At 34.2% G+C, this 16,270-nt stretch overlaps 1 protein-coding gene across 1 annotated transcript; it reads right to left on the minus strand.

Annotated features, from left to right (window-relative positions):
- Positions 1-10,056: 10,056 nt before the first annotated feature.
- On the minus strand, positions 10,057-12,857 carry LOC137712882 (glutamine synthetase nodule isozyme-like). Its single transcript, XM_068452062.1, has 12 exons — positions 12,628-12,857; positions 12,473-12,512; positions 12,287-12,390; positions 12,151-12,199; positions 11,782-11,888; positions 11,456-11,543; positions 11,201-11,329; positions 11,019-11,093; positions 10,870-10,923; positions 10,734-10,771; positions 10,487-10,646; positions 10,057-10,400 (listed from the first exon to the last, which is right to left on the minus strand). Exons 1-12 carry the CDS (start codon positions 12,699-12,701, stop codon positions 10,248-10,250), a joined length of 1,071 nt encoding a protein of 356 aa, XP_068308163.1. The 5' UTR covers positions 12,702-12,857; the 3' UTR covers positions 10,057-10,247.
- Positions 12,858-16,270: the final 3,413 nt, after the last annotated feature.

Below are 16,270 nucleotides of genomic sequence, written 5' to 3' on the forward strand. Positions count from 1 at the left end.
TTAGTCCAGTCCAATTCAGTCCCACTTAATGAGGGCAAACAAACGCCCCCTAATAGTCTTGTTGGTGAAAAAATATTGTTAGTAAGAATATATCATAAGCTAGCTAGTAAGCCAATCCTAGTGGATATCTTCTCACCACCAAGACTATTATGCAATACTTGAGGAGCTAGCTAGAGGGACCGCACAACTTGCAATGGTCCACTGGCTAGTGATGCCATTTGTGTGCACTACCCTATTTCTATCCGCTTTATTGATTAGATTCCTAACTAATTTGCATTAGTCATCAAGTAATCAAATAATTAGAATACAAATGGTGAGATGATTTAATTAGATGACTCCTTTGAACCTGACGTAGGGTAGAGAGTGGGATCGATATATCAAGCCAGGAAAACCTTACTTTTCTCTAGAAAGAAAGCAAGAACGAAAGATATCACAGCCAGGTAAGCAAACATGCATCTTCTGAGAAATATTAATTGTAAAATGAAGATTGATAGAAATTTTTGCGGTTCATGAGTCGACGAGGAGGTTGAGATAATGTTAATGTCAAAATTATACCAACATAAAGAATAGAATAATACTAGAATTGCAGCATAAAGTTGTGATATTTTGCTAGCACGGGTTGACGAGACAAAAGGCGACTCAAAAGATAGTCACGCACCAAGTTGTGGCAAAAGATAGGGATGCAGCTTTTTTAAAAGAGAGATTTAAAGAGAGGGTGTGTCCAAATTTCCATTATGTCTTGGTGTGTCTTTTTTTACATCTTTGGTGTGTCTTGTCGTGTAGGATCAGTGGCTTTTCTCCAACAGGTTGTCCTACGTAAGGACCACAACCCACAAGGAATAGACCCTTGGCTTTTGCTTTTCCATCCTTGTACCATATCATGTCTGTTCACCACCAAAAGTTACTTTTTCTTAATATGATTATCTCATGTCAAGACGAAGACTTTAGATTATAATCCCGTTACCTAATCATATTGGTGTTCGTATCATATGTGATTGATTTTGAAACTACCACGACCTTCGAATCAACCTTCTCCCTCACTTGGCACTTAGATTCGCACCAAATGCCACCAAACGTCTAGCATTCCCTCACACTTGGCGTCAATGAGTTTTTTATTTGATTTGAGAGAAAAAAGAAGATTATACCTTCGAGCTATATGAAATATGAATATTAAGTAATAATAGGATGACACTTCGAATTCGATATGATAAATTTTTTATCCTTAAATTATGTATCGAAAGAATGACCACATTCATTATGCGCAGAGCAACTCCACATATCAGTAAGCTCTAGCTAACCTCATAATCGATGAAAACTCTCATTTCCTCCGCTTACTCTTAAACACGTGTCAACAACACAATAATGTTCTTAGATCCCACATCGACCAAATGCAATAACTTCTCTCAACCACACCTCTATAAAAGGAGGTTACTATTTCATTCCTTGTGTAATGATCATTTATTACCTAAAACATTGTACACATGGAACCTTAAAATGCTCATTACTAACTTTCCTTACCACTTTATACTATGATCTAGTAGTTTTCTTCAGTTGTAAATGAGCGGTCTTAAGTTTGATTCTTACCAAATGCAAATTTGAACCACATTATTGCTAGCTCATTGTGAGGTTAACCCACCCCCTTCCTAGTATAGATAATATCGTTTGTTCACCCGAAAAAAAAAAAAAAAAAAAAAAAAAAAAAAAACCACTTTCCTTGAAGAGGTCCTTTTCAATCCACTTTTTTAAATCAACAATTGTCATTTTTTTCCCCTTACATTCTTCCCTTTTTGTTTTTGTTTATTTGGCAACTGATTGATACGAGTTAAGCCCACTGGCCCAGAGTATAATTTTGTAACTTAAGAAGAAGAAGCATATCTTCATGGGTTGTTTTTCTCAGACGTATATTAGCCCAATGGATTAAAATGTTTAATTAGCAAGAAGACAAGCCCTAATTAGAGTGGGATCACTCCAACCCACCAATTAAGAACTATTTATCACTCAATGCTCAGTTGACAGATCTCATGTCCAACCCATCTCTCTTTTTTTTTTTTTTTTTTTTTGTTAAGAATTCTTAATTAAATAATGTTACATGCAAATGTGGGGAGTTCCCTTCATTTACTACTAAGAAATTGTAAACACCCCTATGGGTGTGCTTGAGAGGTTAGAATAAATGGAGTTTTTTATTTTTATTATTAATTTATAAATAAGACCTGCTAAGTTTACATGGATGTGAGAGTGCCATAGAAAACAACATAATTCATGCTTCATGTAATTACTAAATTGGCCATAATTTTTATTTTTGTTCACTTTTGGTAATTTCGTGTAGTTTTGATTGACAAAAAGTATTCTATTAATAGTAGTATAGACATTAAAGAAATGCTAAGGAGACTCTCTTAATATTGGGACTCTTTGCCACCTCATATTTTTTACACAATGTTTTATAATGTTGACACGCAAAATTGACGTTAAACTGTGAAGTGACTGAAAATTTAATTGAGATAGTCTGCTTAGCATTTCTCTAGATAATATAGGTTTTGGAATCATTTCAATTCCGACTTTTTCCTATATTTACCAAAACATATGAAATCATAAAAAATGTGGGGCTCCCTTTTAAAATTTGTAATCATATACGTGAAAATCAACAATCGTATTAACTAGCTACAAAGAATAGTAGATCTGATTTCCATTTTTTACTTTTTCTATTTTTCAATTTCCCAATTATCTCATTCTTGTTAAGTAAACGTATTAATTAACAAGATGATAGTAAGGGAGACTAAAATACCTATATGAATTTTTCGACTTTTGAAAAGATGGATTTTCGTAACTTTGCCACCATGAAGTCCATTTTTTCAAAACAAAAAGTGAACGTGGTAATCAAATTATTCATAAAGCCTTTTCATTCCTCATCATCACGAAAGTTTAAATTCATTCCTTGTCAATTTTATTCCCTTTCAATTTTATTTCACATTTACAAATTAGAAAAACATTTTCAGTGGGAGGTTTTTGAATATATTCAACACTAATATACGGTCGTTGGCCAATAGGCATATAGGGTCAATTCGTATTTAAGGATTCAAAACGACATGCAGGAAATTAGGTGAGCTTCAGTCATTGTCTGTTTGAGGATGACCTAACACGTTTGCAAAATATTTCTACACGTCAAGTCTTTCGATTGAGGCTAAATTTTGCTCTACCTATTTTCCAGAAAATACTTATTTGCTTACCTCAATTATTTTTTCACTACCAATTCCAATTTCCTTCGTCGTCCTCATGGACCTGATCCATTAGGAATTTAGCATACAATGCAAACTGTCGTGCATTTTCTAGCTAGGGTTTAAGTTATTGAAGGACAAGCTTCTAGCACTTACCGTGTTAGCAAAATTCATCATCTTTCATTTTAACAAATTTGTATTTACAAAACAATTAACACATTTGATTAAAAATCAAAGTCACGTGTCCAAGGAGTGGAGGGTTTGGCTAATGGATCTTCAATGCTTCAGTCAGTTTCTCTTAACAAGGAGAGAATTTAGGACTTAATTACGTAATAAAAACTTACCAAAAATTAGTGGAGAATAGATTTATAGAGCATAGGACCAATCATAAGTGTAGAGTTTGCCATAACGTGCGTCGACATCCAGTATATAGGTTGGTGTGTCGTCATTGGATGGAGTATGAACATTTTGTTTCTCAATGGCATTACCTTTACTAAAAACTAACGCTATTCATTGATTAAATAATTCCAAGTTTGGAGTGAGGATCGTCTCCTTTTTGTGAGGATTTTAAGAATTCTCAAATTACATTAGTTCATCGTGCAATCAGAAATTATTGTAATTTTTTTATTTAAAATTGAATATAAACAATACTTAACGAAAACTAATCGCACAACAATGCACGATAAACAGATGTAATTGGAGGATTTTCAAAATCCTCACAAAGAGGATCCGCCGATAATCCTCCCTCCCAAGTTTAATCTATAGCCTAACGGTAGTTAATTTTAATTCGTTTACAACATTCAAATGATAGAAATTTTGCTTTCGAAAAAAGAAAAGGACCTACAAATTGAAGAAAAAGAAACCATGATGAGAATGAAATGTGATTATTTCAATGGTGACACATGACACCTAATCATGTTTAGTTGGAAATTAATGAAAAAGGATGATCCTCTTTGTGAGGATCCTGGAAATTCTCAAATCATGTCTGTTCATTATATATCGTGCGATTAGAAATCATTTTAAACACTTTTATTTAAAATTAAATATGAATAGTACCTGACAAAAACTAGCCTTACGATATACGATAAACGGACACAATTTAAAGATCTCTGGAATTATCACACGATTTAACTAATATGATGGGACAAGTGAAAGTTTGACACTAGGAATTCACCATCCTATTAATGCTTAGGCCTCACTCAATATTAAAAGTTTAAAATTAAAAAATATGTATGAAAATAGTTTTTAAAAAAAAAAAGGATCAGCTGATGGCTTTGTTACGGAAGTTTATCTTTTTTTATGCCAGACAAACTCACAAAGATATTTTAGTCTCACCCTTATCATCATCGTATAACTCATCAGAATAAGAAATCGAACTCAAAACGTGTCCAACTATTAGACTACCCCGTGATGATTAAATGTTATAATATTTGTGTAAGAATAATGCATGATATCTACGATGGTATAATTGCACAAATTCACAAATCTAGTGCTTAAATTTCACTCGGAATTATTCAATTAGTATTAAGAATGTGATACTTAAAACCCACTCCAAATTAAAAACAAAAAGATTAGGCTAAATTGGATTAATAGTCTCGTGATGATAGGGTAATCGGAAGATAACCCCATGGTGAAAATATTTGGATTTAAACCCTCGTAGTGAAGTTTATTAAAATTCAAGCTCCAAATTAACATTTCCGTCAACTTTCCGTTAACCAACATTAACAATCCCGCCTTTCCCCAAATTTTTCCTGCGTTCCCATTACAAAACTCCTAACAGATATGATATAATCAGATTATAAAACTAGGTATGATATTAAACCGTTTACTGTCTCAACAACCGATCGAGTAATGCGTACAAGCAGCAGCAAGGAAGATCTGGCTTTCGGCCCTACATCAATGAAACAGCAACCAATCAGACCATTGAATTTGACATCTATAAAATCTATTTTCCGGAGTTACAAGTAGTCGGATTGCCTCATGAAAGTCTGGTGGTCAAGAGATTTCAAATCCGAATATTTTTACTACGGAGATAATCTTCCAATTATCCAATTATCATGGAAACTATTAATCCAATTTAGCCAAAAGATTACGACAACCAGCCATTGTGCAGGATGTGCACGTGTCAATATCTTATTGAGATTTGGGTTTTACAAGCCGATACGAAATGATGAAAGATAATGGGCCTATCTGTACATCCAGAAGACAATGATGGCCCGACCAACAAACTTAACCGCCCAAACCCACCACGTCAAACGCCACGTAGGCCTTCCTTATCTTTGCAAGTGGAACTTCTGTACCCGCTTAAATTTGGTGAATTGCTGAATCACCCCCGTACCAACACGAAATTTGACTTGTGCCCTCAAATAAACGGAGATGGCCGCGGTGTTAAGAGTTGAATTGTTGAACCGTGGGTTTTGAACGTTGACCATTTTAATCAAAAAAGAACGTTGACTTGACTTCATTGGATAATTGGATTTTACCAAAAAGAATTGGCTTCGACTAAAACCGTTTCCAAGTCCGGATATAACACAAACACTTGAAAAAAAATATCAGCATGGTTATCTATCAAATGAAACATTTGACTCATTAAATAAAATCATACCATTTCGATAGATCACCAGATCATTTAATTAGTGCAATGCAACATCTGAGAAGTTTTTTGAATGTGTTTGCTTAATACGTGTTCGTAACCTAAGTCAATCTCACATTTTCAAGCCACAGTTTATAAGAGATTAAATTTTTACTAATTCACTTTGTGAAATAAACATTTTTTAAGTGACGATTGCGATGAACTTACAAAAATAAACATTTTTAAATGGGGATTGTGATATTCTTAAAAATCAAGGGGAATGGATGGTAACTTTGACAAGCCAAGGACCAGTCAAATAATAGAAGCTCTTGCCCTAGAAGATTTGGTAGTCGTTTGGTAAACCTCTTTGCCAACATGGAATCATAACATAAAAATTCTGACCTTGTGCAATTCATTGACATTCAAAACGAATAAATAGAATATTTTGAGCACAGAAGATTTGGACTTCCAAAAACCTACTAAAAAAATCCCAAAAGCAAAATATCTGATACGCATTGAAGTTGCACCGCAAAACAAAATCCTGGTGGGGTTAATGCAGATATCATGGGGAAATCCAGATCATAAATTGATATGCCTTCCCATTTGGAGAGCCATCAAATTTTAGATAATACTAATTATCCCGTCAATATGAGGATTTAATACCAAGATTAGCAACGAAATTCATAAAATTAAGACTGGGTTGAAATAAATATACATAGAGAGATATTATCAGCTAAAAGGACTTCATGATGTAGTTTTGAACATGCACTTTGTAAGACCGTCAGATCAATCTAGTTAAACTTGATCTTGGCCTATGGATGATAGTCAAAACAGAAATATTTACATACAATTGGAATGTAACTATGTGAGCGGAGGACTTCTAAGTAAATTAGATATTGTCATGAATTTTAAAATTGTAACGTGATAACGTATAATTGACTTATGATACCAGTGCGTTGATATTCCAAATTAATTAAACATTGTCATACATTTTAAGTGATTTAAGGACAGTTCGTGATTTAGTTTGAAATACCCCAATCAAGTGTTTGTATGATGTGTACAAGGCGTGATGAAACACACAGGATCAAACCCTAGGCGTCAACAAGGTCCAAAAGAGTCGACTCAAACTAATCCAAAAGTTGGTTTTTCTTCCACCAAACTTCCTTTCCGTCCTCCCTTCCATCCTACGTCTCATGGCTCCCAATTTACTATATATACCCGCATACTCATCTGCCCTTTAGAATTACATACACACAAACATATAGATATACACCAAATAAAACAGGAAGTGGAAGAAGATGGAGAACAGGAACAGCAACAACAGCAGAAAGATGGAGGAGGGATTCGAGGAAGTGGGTTTTCCAGTTCACAGCCAAGTGAGGAAGATCAAGCAAGAATCCGAAAAAACGATCGACTGGTTGCCGGGAAAGCCGGAGATGAGAAGACCTGTCTTCAAAGAGATCACCAGGCAGATCTCTCGGTCTCCTCTCGGAATTTCTTGCAGGCCAATCTCTGTCGGCGACTCTTAAGATTTAGAAGTAGGAGGGCTTTGATTTCTTGGAACTGATGAGAGGAGATGATGGGGCTTTTGGGATGTTTTTTCGCATCTTTCTGCTCTTGCTCCCCTGTTTTTTTTTTTGGCCTTTTTTGGACTTGGTACTTTTAGACGTGTTCTCTGTGTAAATATAATACATCTTCTTAGTTTATGATACGGCTGTTTTGCTCCCGGAAATGATTTCCATACTTTTCTATTCTTCTTTGTGCTCTTTGTTTGTTTCTGTCTCATAATTTTTTTGGTTTGATTCAATCCAAAAATCATGTCGAAGAAGAAAATGTTGTCCGAAAATCAAACTTTTTCGGCTCCTATGGAATTTGGCTTTCTGGTTTTGATTGATTTCATATAATCCATCCGTCATCCATGATACGTTGGTTCTTGTCTTGCTGTTAGATATCGTTTTATCAAATATGAACCAAAAAGCCGGCTAATCATGATATGTTTCGACTTTTTTTTCTTCTTCTGTTAGATAACGGAACGCAACTTATCAAATCAATCACGAATCACGAAATGCTATATGTATCCCGAATAAGAGTGTAACAAAATGCAACTTAAGTTAATCACGAAAAGTTACATGCGAAACTTAAAATAAATGATTGTGTGGCGACTACATGAGGTATTGTGATGATACACATTAGCAATACAAAGTTCTCTATTGGTTTTACGTATGAATTAGTTCTTTGTATGAAGAGTCACGGTTGGTGTGTGTTTGTTGTTTTCCTACCAACCAAAGTTGGTGGTTTAAAAGGGATGCTATTACATGAGTTATCTGGAAAGTGTCGAAGGACTAATCTTTTGGCAAATCTCGATTGTTTGTATGTGTTATTTTATATATATATATATATATATATATATCATTATATTTTACTTCGTTTTTAGTTGAAAAGGCAAGTTGTTGATATTTCTATGTTTTGATTGTTTTGGATTGAATGATCAAGGCTAAACAAGTCGCGTTCAGGGCCAGGACCTTTTCTTCCTATAAAGTATAAACCCTTTCATTCACATTGACTTCATAAATTATAAAAAATGGAATTCAATTATGCAAGAGTTTCTCATGAATATGCAAATTCACATTGACAATTTCCCATTCACAGTCAAAAGGAATGCACCATGAGAAGGATCGAAACAAAGCACTGGTGGATTACTAGTCCTTGTCATTAGTGATGCAATATTCAGTTACATTGGTAATCCCTAAAAAAATTAGCGTAGAAAAAAGTCAAAAAAAGGGCTAGTGTAGTTTGTGTATTCGTATTACTTCGTGTTTGACTATAACTCGATGGTTTAGAAACTCTTATGAATAAACGGACCACCATTGTATTTAGATACTATTGGACTTCACATAAATACCACTTCTAATGCACACGGCCTGCTCTTTGTAAAAATAGCTTGATTAGCTGTGTAGTATTTCATGGCATGGTTATCTCTTACTCAAACAAAATCAACAAAGAATCAAGTGAGACCAAAATATTTGACTCTCATATTCTTTTGAGAGCTCCCTTGTGAGGATGACATGTATGGTCAGTAATTCAGTGTTCCTGCATACGTTTTTTTTCATTGAGATCAAGCTGTTTCATGACTCATAATGACGTTTTGTCATGTACTCGAGGTTTTGTGTTGATTCATCCCTAACCAATATGGTTCGTGTTAAAAAATTGCATAATTTACTAATTTAGGTAGGGTCTCGTTTGGTATATAGGATTTGATTGGAATAAATTCTTAATTTAAAGGTAAATTATGTCTAACTAAAAGATAAAAGATGAATAACTTGTGAAAGAACTTATTTATTTCAATGCTTTTTACAATAGAATTAAAAGAGAGAGATTTTTTCATGTTTAATCCTCTTCCAATTGAAATGAAAATCATTCACTTCTGCTGCTTTATAAGTATAGAGTTATTTATTATTAATCCAATCTAACATAACACAGTAACTCTAGGATATTCTCTCTTCCCCAGGATATCTGATAGCAGATGACAGATGGTCGGACCACATTGCAGTTTGTATAACGTGTATTCATTATTTTTGGGAACAAACAAATTTGCCATTGCCAATCTCAATAGAACCAACCAAATCCCCTTTCTCCTCCTCCTCATCATCGCACGAGAGCTGCTGCAGAAGTAACAGTGGTGCATGTGCATGATGCACCCACATCAATGTGTATGTGCGCACAGCGCACCACCCCTGAATAGCTGCAAGCCTGCAAGACTTTCTCTGTGCTAGTTTTCGTCTTACCTGCAATTTCGGCTGCTCACATGTATGCATAAGATATCACAATATAATACATAAAATATTTTGAAATTACAATTTTATTTTTTGGATTTGATAAACAACATATACAGTTTGATTAAAAAAATTAAAGAAGACGAGTTACTATTTATCCCTTAATATGTCATTCACGATTAATTTTGCATTCATCTTTTTGTAATTAAAGTTTATTGATGCAAATTAGCTTGTCAGTCAAACTAGTTATATCAGTGTGCATCCCCTTTATACTTCAGTTTGAGTTCTTCTAGGTTATAGGCTAAATTACTAAAGCCTATTACTTATACAGTAATGAAAACTAAAAAAAATGGCAATTCCAAGCCAGCAAGACTCCGAGGGTCGAAGGAAGAACGTCTACAACCTTTCAAACTAAGGATAAAAGTGCGTACGATAGATGTTTCCAATTTTTCATCATTCATAGGAACAGCAAGAAAAAAAGAGAGAAACCATCAACACAGGGAAGGAAAGTCTTTTATCTAATTACCAATACATGGTTAAATCTCCATAATTTTAGCGTCAAATTTTATTGTTGTAATGGTCCAATGCCACGATTGAGACAAGATACAATTGATTTATTCATTCATTCCCATTCATGCACCATTCTATTTCAATATTTGGAAATAATGGTTGCAGAGTAGGAGTAGCCAATTAGGGTTTCCAGAGAATAGTAGTTTCAGCGATCATGGAGGTGACAACATAAGGATCCATGTTAGAAGCCGGCCTCCTATCCTCAAAGTAACCTTTCCCGTCTTTTTCTGTGTCCCTCCCGACTCTCACTGACGCTCCTCGGTTTGCCACTCCCTGTCAGCGAAAATCACAGTAGTGCACTCTCAAGTATATGAAAGTCATATGGAAATGCGAATTCAAATGATTAAAGGGATACGTACCCATAAGAACCTATTGATGTCAGCTGTTTCGTGCCGCCCAGTGAGGCGGCGTTCATTGCCATCGCCATAAGCAGCAATGTGTTCCTTGTGCCTCAAGCCAAGCTTTTCAATCGCCTTTTTTATCACTTCATAACCACCATCGCTTCTCATCGACTTGGTGCTGAAAAATTACCATCAAATGCACTTGATTCTCTGAAGTTTCCAATCAATGAAAACCACAAGAAGAAAGACATAACTCATTTGTTACCTGTAGTTTGTGTGAGCACCAGCCCCATTCCAATCGCCCTGCTCACACACACATTACGCCTCAAACCATTCAAATCCGAAATTAACCAAATAATTAACAAGGGATAAATTGGATTATCTCCAATTATTCTAATTACCTCAATAGGTTTGGGATCAAACGAAAGCACCACTCCAGCTATCTCTGTAATCCTCTGTATTAATACATAAACAAGATCATTTTCATCACAAGGACTCGCCGAGGGTCATTCAATTTTCCACTAAATCACATATAATCAGTTTAAATTACCTCCAAAATGTGACGAGCAGCCCATAACTGATCTCCAGCAGCAATGCCAACAGTTGGTCCGATTTGGAATTCCCACTATATTATTAAGAGAAGATTACATTATAGTTGCAGCAGAAAAATCCCGATGCACAGAAGAACAAGAGAGTAATATATTTAGGCTTTGTTCGGTGTCTAGTATTTACCTGGCCAGGCATAACTTCAGCATTGATGCCACTAATGTCGATGCCAGCATATAGACATGCTTTGTAGTGAGAATCTACAATGTCACGCCCAAAAGACTTCTCAGCTCCAACACCACAGTAGTATGGTCCCTAATTTACGAGAAATACAAAAGTTAATTTATTCTAAAAACATCACCGCATAGTAAAGTAATTACAAATTAATTTTTCTTAAACTTTGAGATGTATATTTTTCTTTCGAGTTATATGTGTTGTTACCTGTGGTCCAGGAAATCCACCGAGAGGCCACCCAATTGGCCATTTCAGATCTTTCTGCAACAAAGTGTACTCTTGCTCTAAACCAAACCTGAAATTTTCCAATTTAAATTTAATCAAACCACTCAATCAAAATAAATATTTAATGAATTCCTAAACAGAACTCCCCCGAGACATGTAAGAGGTTAAAAAAAAGGTATGTCACATATATAAGTTAGGATAAATGGTTAAGGTCATGTTCCCTTCCGTCGGGACTTCGAATCCTATTTTTTTAATAAATTAAAGTATTTTAGAATATCACATCATCAAAGAATGGTACAACTTATTACCAGGGTTCTTCGGCTACGACATCAGGATGGCTGAAAATTTTTGCGGCGTTAGCCCGCTTATTGGTCGGAATTGGTTCTCCACTCGGGGTGTAAGTATCACATATGACCTACAAATAATAGAAGAACTACTAAATACTAAGAAATAGTTAAGAGGTAAGTACTTATAAATTCTTTGTGAAGCACGTATATTGTTTAAGTAAAATGAATGTGCATTGACAACATGTCAGTAAGTTTTCTTGACAATGATACAATACGTTATTGGTGACATATTGTCAGTTTGATTAAAGAACAGACGTCTAGCTTATAGCCAGATTCGGTAAGCACACTGCAACAAACATTATCACTTCACTCAAACCGACGGAGACTTACAAGAATATTGTTGCCTCTCCTGAACGGGTCCCTGAAAATTGCTTGTGGACTATTTTTTGAACGCCAAGAAAAATAAATCATTAATAAATAAGACTTGAAAAACAGAGAGAAAAAAGGGCAGAGAAAGAGAGCACACTAAAGGATGACTTCACTGTCTTTGCCAGGAGCTTGGCCAGTGCTGGAACCATCGTAGTTCCACTTGGGAAGTTTTGAGGGATCACCCACTGGTCCAGGAAGAGTCTGCCTCATCTCATACAAAAATTATAAGTACTCCAAATAGAATTAATACGCACACATTATATTTGAATAAATAGAAGATTACCCTGGCTTTGCTTCTGATGTCGATACCAGACCCACCAATCCTGTTTCATGATTCAACAAAAAAACAGAAAAATCAAATTTAATCCCGAAAACAGCAGGAAAATGAGAGAGAGAGAGAGAGAGAGAGAGAGAGAGAGAGAGAGAACGCATGCTCACCATATGTACTCTGCAATAATCTTCTCGGTGGAATCAGAAAGGTTGAGGTTGATAAGATCAGTGAGAAGAGACATTTTGTTACAAACGGGAAGCCAAAGTAAGAAAACGAAGAAGATAGGGTTTCAGAGCTTTGATATGGCGATAAACTTCTATCACCGGAACAAATTATAGCAGGAGAGGGAGAGAGAGTGAGAGAGAGAGTCCACAGTGTTCAGAAATACGTGTAGGAATATGACTATATGAGTTGTGGTTGAGTTGTACTCTTGGCTTGTACTTTATAGTGCGCTCTTGCTGTTCAGAAATTCATTACGTCCATAAGACGGAAAATATACATCAGATTTCCACTCCTTATTTTTCCTTTCTCACGAAACAACTATCATTTAATTAGCTTCTAACCCTAATATGTATGAATTTAGCTACATGTGAATTCTTAAAATCTTTTTATATAAGTTTTCCCATCAATTTTCTTGCACAAAAATTAAAAATTATACTAATACTCTAATATTGCAAGTACCGAACATTGAAGTGATTGAACGATCGTTTTTATTATCAAGAATTTAACCGCCTAAAATCTCGGTGTATACCTAAAAACCTCTTATTTTTATCAAGAACATATCACCGCAAAGAGAAAAACTAAAAAAAAATATAATAAGAGTTATTTTCTTTGTTATTTAATGAATATTCTATTTAAATAAAGAAACATAATTAAATTTGGAGAACAGTGGGGTAAAACTAAAAAGTAACAAAATTAATTATGAACGGCAGTTGCTGATCCCTGTCTATAATTCATTTACCTGGACACCACCAAATACAATGCATACAATTGAAAATTCTGCACCACTATTTTGTATAAGCCAATATAATTATATATTGATATCAAATTAAGCTTAAAATTAAATGATTTTTTTTCTAATAATTTCATATATTGTATTATTTGGTGAATCTTATATGCAAACTGGTGCCAGCTAGAAAGTAAATGAAAGTATTATATCCATATATAATGTGTGTGAAGTAAAAAACAGTGTGTGAATAACACTACTCCCTAGAATGTATATTCCGGAAAAAAAAGAAGGAAAAAAAGTGTTTCATTTCACTTTCTTTAAGACAAATTATCAATTTACTTGCTAAAGGAAGTTGCAAATGAATGAACCTCCTCTTAGCCTCCAATCACTTGTATTGTATCATATTTTTCTCTTTCTAATAAGCACGGTTCATGACGTGGTTTGAATTCAGAGTACCTTTCAAAAGAACGAAACTGTTGTAATATTTTTTATTTTGCAAAAATCTTAAGCCAAACATGAATAAAGCATGAAACATGCATATTAGACAACTTTCTTTATCCTTGACAAACAAGGATACCCTTAAGGAAAGCTGCAAATTAATGGCTATAGCTTCTCACACTTATCATCATGCATTTCATTTTTGCTAGAATTCTGTACCAACATGGAACATGTGTAAATAAACAACTTCCTTTCCATTGTTTGACTAAAAACCAAATCAAGAACATTAAAGACAAGCCAACCCTTGTCACACAACTTTCTTTTCAATTCATTTCACACTTCTAATACTTTCGGTTTGCTAGGATTCTCTTTACTAAACATGGGCATATACACAACAGTATTTTTGCTTTGTTTTACTTGAAACCAAACCAAGACTCTTACGGGAGAGATTTTTCAATGTGCCCAGTACACAAGGAGGAACGCCACTTGTTATTATACAATTTAAAGTTTTTGTTTTCAATTATCCCTATAATTGTATAATGACATATGATGTTTTTCTTGAGCATACTAAAATATCTCTCCTGCAGCTGCAGGGACAGTTTTATTTGTTGTAGGTAGGGTTTAGTCTTTACCCTAACAAAATAGAAAACAGTCTTGATCTTGCCTTTTGTTTATGTGACTAAAAATTAAAAAAAATAAAAAGAAAGTTTTTGTTTTATATTCATTTACGTTTATTTCTCTTCGGAATAGATAAATATAAACTAGATGAGTAGGAACCAATATTACAAGGTAAGCACTTCGATGTTCTAATTAATCAAAATATTACGGGAGCGAAACTTAAGTGTAACGGTATGTAAATCGATCTTATTATATTATGATGTACCACATGTTGAATGAAACAGGCATAAAAATATACATTCGGTTGCATTTAAATTATCCTATTACATGATGTTCTATTAGGTGATGGGTTTTCAACCTAGTTAGGTATTTTACCTTTTGACATAAAAGGTTGATGCTAAACTACTTTTACCCATACGATCCAATGTCTACCTCATAGGATGCCAAACTAGTTTACCTATAAGATCAAACGTTTACATTAACTAGTCACCTAAAGATCAAAAGTTTGTTACCTCATAAGATATCCCACTTATTGATATCTGATGTGGTATATGATGACATACTCGTCTTTTCCTTATTTTTGGCGTCTTGTTAATTTGGTGATGAATGATGAGTTGGTCCTCATATCCTTTTGCAGTACTAGTTGACGAGGAGCCTGCTGAAATCGTCCCTAGTGGCTACTGGCTACACCATTGTTTGAAGTTCCTGGAAATCTCAATTAGCCAAGCATAAGTACCCTTTTATATTTATATTCTGATGATCTGGTTTTGGTAATAGACAAGTCGGTGGCAAATATATATATATATATATACGTGCCAAATTTAAAGAGCTTGCTGCTGACAACAATGAGATAAGCTTGTCCGTTTGCAATGCAGTCTGATTCTTTCAAGTAATTGTGCAAAGAGAAATGTTTAAGGAAACTCTTTTAAAGTGAGATTTTTTATGAATTCTTTATTATTTTACAGTTTAACGTCAATATCATAAATATATGCAAAAAGTATGAGATTTAAAGAAATTTATGAAAAATTCCACTTTTGAGAATTTCTTTCACATTTCTCGGTGCAAAACCCTAGCTCCATGTACTTGTCTGTTTGGAATGCAGTTTGATTCTTTCAAGTAATTGTGTGAAACCCTAGTTCCATATATTCTCTCTGTATAATAATGAGAAGTGATAAGCACATATTCATATATTTCGCACATTTTTATTTAATTTTAACGGTTGGTTTTATTTGAGATCCGACAGTAACAATAAAAAAGTGCATGTGAAAAGTTAAAAAAACTATGTGAAAATTAGTTTACCAAAAAAAAAAAAAATACTGTGAAAATTACATCCTTTGTAGATGTTTTACAAATAAGAACGTAGTCAAACTATTAGGAAATATGAATTAATCAGATATTTTGAGGCAAAACAATATAATAAACTTGATAGCAACAACAATACTCTAATTTCAACCATATGTAAGTGCATCAACATAATCTTGAAAACCTATTTCGGGGTTTTTTTTTTCTTTTTCAGAAGCTAATTAAGCTTGCAGATAATCAATTGTAACTCACAACCCCTTCTCGTAGTGTAGCGAATATAGCTAAATACGTAAAGCACATGTGGTTGTTGCCAATGGTGTAGCCATAAATTATTTGATGGGGCTAAGCTAAAATTATTAATACGAAACAAAAATTTTAATATTTTGTTGCCCACATAAAGTTGTATAATAGTAAACCTGAAAGTAATAATTTGAAGCAAAAAATTTGCACATTGTTTTCTAGGCTTCTAACCTTCAAATTTTCAAGTGAATAAAATAAGGAAC

This window comes from Pyrus communis, chromosome 13 (genome assembly GCF_963583255.1).
Source record: "Pyrus communis chromosome 13, drPyrComm1.1, whole genome shotgun sequence".
NCBI classification, from domain to species: Eukaryota; Viridiplantae; Streptophyta; class Magnoliopsida; order Rosales; family Rosaceae; genus Pyrus; species Pyrus communis.

Coding starts and splice junctions, on each gene's coding strand:
- LOC137712882 (XM_068452062.1), bottom strand. CDS start 12,701: ATGTCTCTTCTCACTGATCTTATCAACCTCAACCTTTCTGATTCCACC. Junction 12,513..12,627: donor ATTATTGCAGAGTACATATG/GTGAGCATGCGT, acceptor ATCATGAAACAG/GATTGGTGGGTCTGGTATCG. Junction 11,889..12,150: donor GGAGAGGCAACAATATTCTT/GTAAGTCTCCGT, acceptor TATTATTTGTAG/GTCATATGTGATACTTACAC.